Genomic DNA, 3744 nt, shown 5'->3' with positions numbered 1-3744 from the left:
TGTTTTTCGTTAGCTCAGAAGAATGGATCTCCTCTCCCACAAAGAAGCAGCAGCAACAGCAGCAGCAACAGCAACAGCAACCACTGCAAATATCCCCTTCAGAACTTAATGGAACTCCACGAAAGAGAAAGGCATAGACTGACGAGACTTGCTGGAAATAGCTATGTATTGAAAATGTGAATATGTTCAGTTAAAGGAAATATTCATGTTGTATTACCCATTATTATAAAGATTTTTATACTGATAGAAGATATAAATGTATTTCAGTTAGTAGTAACAAAAATTTAAGTATTTAACATTGATAGCCTAATTTTTGTATCATTAATTTTCATTTCTAAAAGCTTTCAGAGTTTTTATGTTCATGTGTGAAAAAAGTTTAAAATATATCCTTTTTTATTTATGAAAAAAAAACCCAATCTTTTCAATAAAACTGCTTCAATACAAAGCACTGCCAATGTAATCGATTGTAGTAATTAAGTCAACAGATTGTGCCATGAACTGAGATTTTAATTTTAAAAGCATCCCTGGCTGTCTTGGGGAAGAGAACTTTCTGGACTGCTCTTTTTTGATGGATGAGGTGTCAAGGTAATATCAATTTAAAAGGGAGGGTTTGAGCAGCGATCCACTGAGATCTAACCACAGCCGTTTGTAGAGTCTTCAGTCAGTCAACAACAAGCCAGTATCTAGGGCTATGTCCAAGGTGTTGACATGGGAATTCATATCTCCTTCAGACAGTGCCAATGGAAAAAACAAAGTAGTAACTTGTGAGTATGAAAAGTGTAACAGGTTTACTAGGATTGGGAGAGTGGTGAGGAGGGATGCTTCACGGGTGCAAATGATATATAATATAGTACCAATGCTAACCACTTTTCTTTTTTTTTTTTTAATAATGTGTATTACCACAACCCTCATATAGGAACCTCGCTGCTTAAGCAATTTTTGTCCCTAAATTGGTCCTTGATACCAAAAATGTAACTATGACAGAAGGATTTGAGTAACTAACGGTAATGTCACAAAAGAAAAAGAAAAATCCTTATAGCTGAACTGTGTGTATGCATTTTAAGAGTTGGAAATGGAGACTTAAGCTGGAGGTAAAATAATCACGTTGGGAAACTGTAGATACCTGGACAGAATTTTACTTTATAAGGCTGTCTCCAGCCTTTTTAGAAAAAAAAAAAAAAAACCAAAACTGTTGGCTTTCATAAATACCTAAAGAAAATTTATTTTCCATGGTTTAAGAAACAGAGTCTTAAAATGCTAGAGAAAGTAATCAACAAGTAAATGAGACAAAAAAAAAAGGGAGAGTTAAAGGTCACCTCTCATGATCTGCATCACAAGGATTTTAGTAATGTATGGGGCAGAAAAGGACCAGGCATGATTAAAGATACAATTTCAGCCAGGGTCAGAGTGAGCAGTTGGAAATAGGCTTGACTGGGTGAAAAAGATGGGGCAAGAGTAGAAAGCTAGACTTAAGACCGTATAAAACTATTATTTGAAGCTATGTAAATAAAGAACATAGCCAGAGAAGGTGTTCAAGGATGTGGACATGTTGGTTCACACCAGCCTCAAAGAATTTCTGCTTTGGAGTGAAAGTTGATAACAAAGCTACTGATTTATACTCACTCAGCAACAAGCGTTTTATATACAGCTTTTCTGAAAACGGACTTTAAACTTAAAAAGACATGATGACATCCTGCTGGAAGCTTCAGAATGCTGGTCACTGGTGCACATCTCTATGACATTTCTAATAAAATGAAGTTTCTCCAAATTAAGGATGCAATGCATTCTGTGGTGGAAGTTTCTCTAAAACTTCATGTCTTAATGGTAGTCTTTTGTCCCATTCTTAAAGAAATAAATATATTCAAGTATAACGTAACATCAGCCAAAGACTATGCGAGCCCTGCCTCAGCCCTTTTTCCTGTTTTTCTGAATTTAGACATCAAGACTTGAACCAGGCAGCCATAACGGAGGGTTTGCCATGTAAGAAATTGTTGCACCACACTAAGTTACTCAGTAGTACTTCTTTTAAAAGCATTTATTTTAGCTCTGACATCTGCCTAGCCTCAACCTCCAACTTCTGGATGACCTTGAATTCTATTTGATTAAATACCTATTCTAGCAGAAATGTTTCCTTTTGAAATTCATCTCTTGCCTTCAGTGGCCAGTACAGGCACTACCAGTGTCATGTGATGTATCTCCCTGCTGGCAGAAGCAAAAGGGAATTAAGGATGGTTTCCAGAGTTGTGCAATAGCTATCGGAGATTTCAGGAAATTTCACCAGGGAATTTTCAGGATTTTTCAGCAGAGTGATTGCAGCTTATTACAGTGCAAGTTACTGCTTTGCAGTGCAGCTGATTTGGTCTTGACAAAACACTCAAGCTTGGAGGGTAAGTGTCAATTTTTTTTCTTTACCCGTTCTTTACTCTGTAACAGAGCAAAGTAGGGACTGAAAACTAAGGTGTGTATGTTGTGCTAGCTGATTTCACGAGGGGCTGGTGGAGAGCGGTGCAGAAACGAGAGAGGAAGCGGTTCTTGCTGGGGCCCGGGCCAACTCATGGGAACAAGGAGCTGGCTCTGGTGGAGGCCGGAGGCAGCTCCGGGTGGGGAAGGGCTGCTGCCTGCCGCTGGGAGACGGAGCAGCTGCTCAGCAGGGCGGGGCGGTGACGGGATGGAGGAGCAGGCTGCAGGCGCATCAGGTCAGGGCCAGACTCTACTGCAGCCGGTGGCACCAGCCACAGAGCAGGGCTGGTTGGAAGTCCCCTTGGTACCCTCTTGTCTGCTGGCACATCTCCCAGCCCAGGGAGACAGGACCTCACCTTCTCCCTTTTTTTCCAACAGAGACTCCCAGAGACACTTGCACAGTGCTGCTGTCCCAGTGTGAGGTGGTGTCTGCAGCAGGCACTACTGCGCAGAGGCCTATCATTGTACCCCATCAGGAAGCTCAGTAGGAGGCCCATTGCTGTGCCAGGTGACCCCGCTCCACACAGCAGGCCGTGAACACCCCACAGCAGTTTTCCTGCTCAGAAGGTGGACAAGATTTCCCCCATCGGAAGACCTGAGACCTTGCCCTTTCTCCAGCTTGTGGCTTTCATTGCTCCCTGCCCCATCAGACCTCCATATCATCACGTTGTATGCCGGGCTCGTCAGTGAAGATGGAAGTTAGAGCACCTGTCACTTCAACAAGGAGAGACAGGGGGCCGCACCTCTATGGTGTAAGCTGCCGAGTTCTCCCGTAGCACAGGGAACCTCTGGCAAAAGTGTATCGAGGAAACCTAATGTGAGTCCTGTGCCTGGGCTTGTGTCAGCAACTGTATTTATCTTCTTACCTGCTTCTTCCTAGCCTCCCTTCCTTCAGCAGAGGAGAACACATCAATGGCAAGGCTTTTTTTTTCTTTCACCCACCCCTAAAGGACCATAGCTTGACTCGGTGCTTAAGCTCTGCTTCCCCTAGGCTGGTGTGTACTTACGTGCTTTCTGCTCTTCCTCTAGCAAGCAGGGATGCAGAGACTGCCTGTGTCAGGTGAGTGGCAATACCCCATGTAACCCAGTGGTGTTAGTCAGTGACAAGTCCTTCCTTTGCAAACCACGCTGTTGTGGTGTTACAGCCCCACCATCAGTACCATGGCCCCCGCTCTACAACTCTACCACCCCACTATCACCATCTTCTCCAGTTCTTCTCTAGCTACATTTATCTCATCTGTGACTTCCTTCTGCCTCCTCCAGGGCCTCTCTGAGTCCCATTGT

At 43.3% G+C, this 3744-nt stretch overlaps 1 protein-coding gene across 1 annotated transcript in view; it reads left to right on the top strand.

Annotated features, from left to right (window-relative positions):
• The window catches only part of SMCHD1 (structural maintenance of chromosomes flexible hinge domain containing 1), a 75389-nt gene extending 74959 nt beyond the window's left edge, over positions 1-430 (top strand). The window contains exon 46 of the mRNA XM_009582725.1: positions 14-430. Within this exon, the coding sequence (XP_009581020.1) occupies positions 14-137 (124 nt within the window). The 3' untranslated portion in view covers positions 138-430. The remainder of the gene's footprint in view (positions 1-13) is intronic.
• The last annotated feature ends 3314 nt before the right edge of the window (positions 431-3744 follow it).

Source organism: Fulmarus glacialis, unplaced genomic scaffold (assembly GCF_000690835.1).
Source record: "Fulmarus glacialis isolate BGI_N327 unplaced genomic scaffold, ASM69083v1 scaffold3838, whole genome shotgun sequence".
NCBI classification, from domain to species: domain Eukaryota; kingdom Metazoa; phylum Chordata; class Aves; order Procellariiformes; family Procellariidae; genus Fulmarus; species Fulmarus glacialis.
This window is presented reverse-complemented; position numbering and strand designations above follow the sequence as displayed.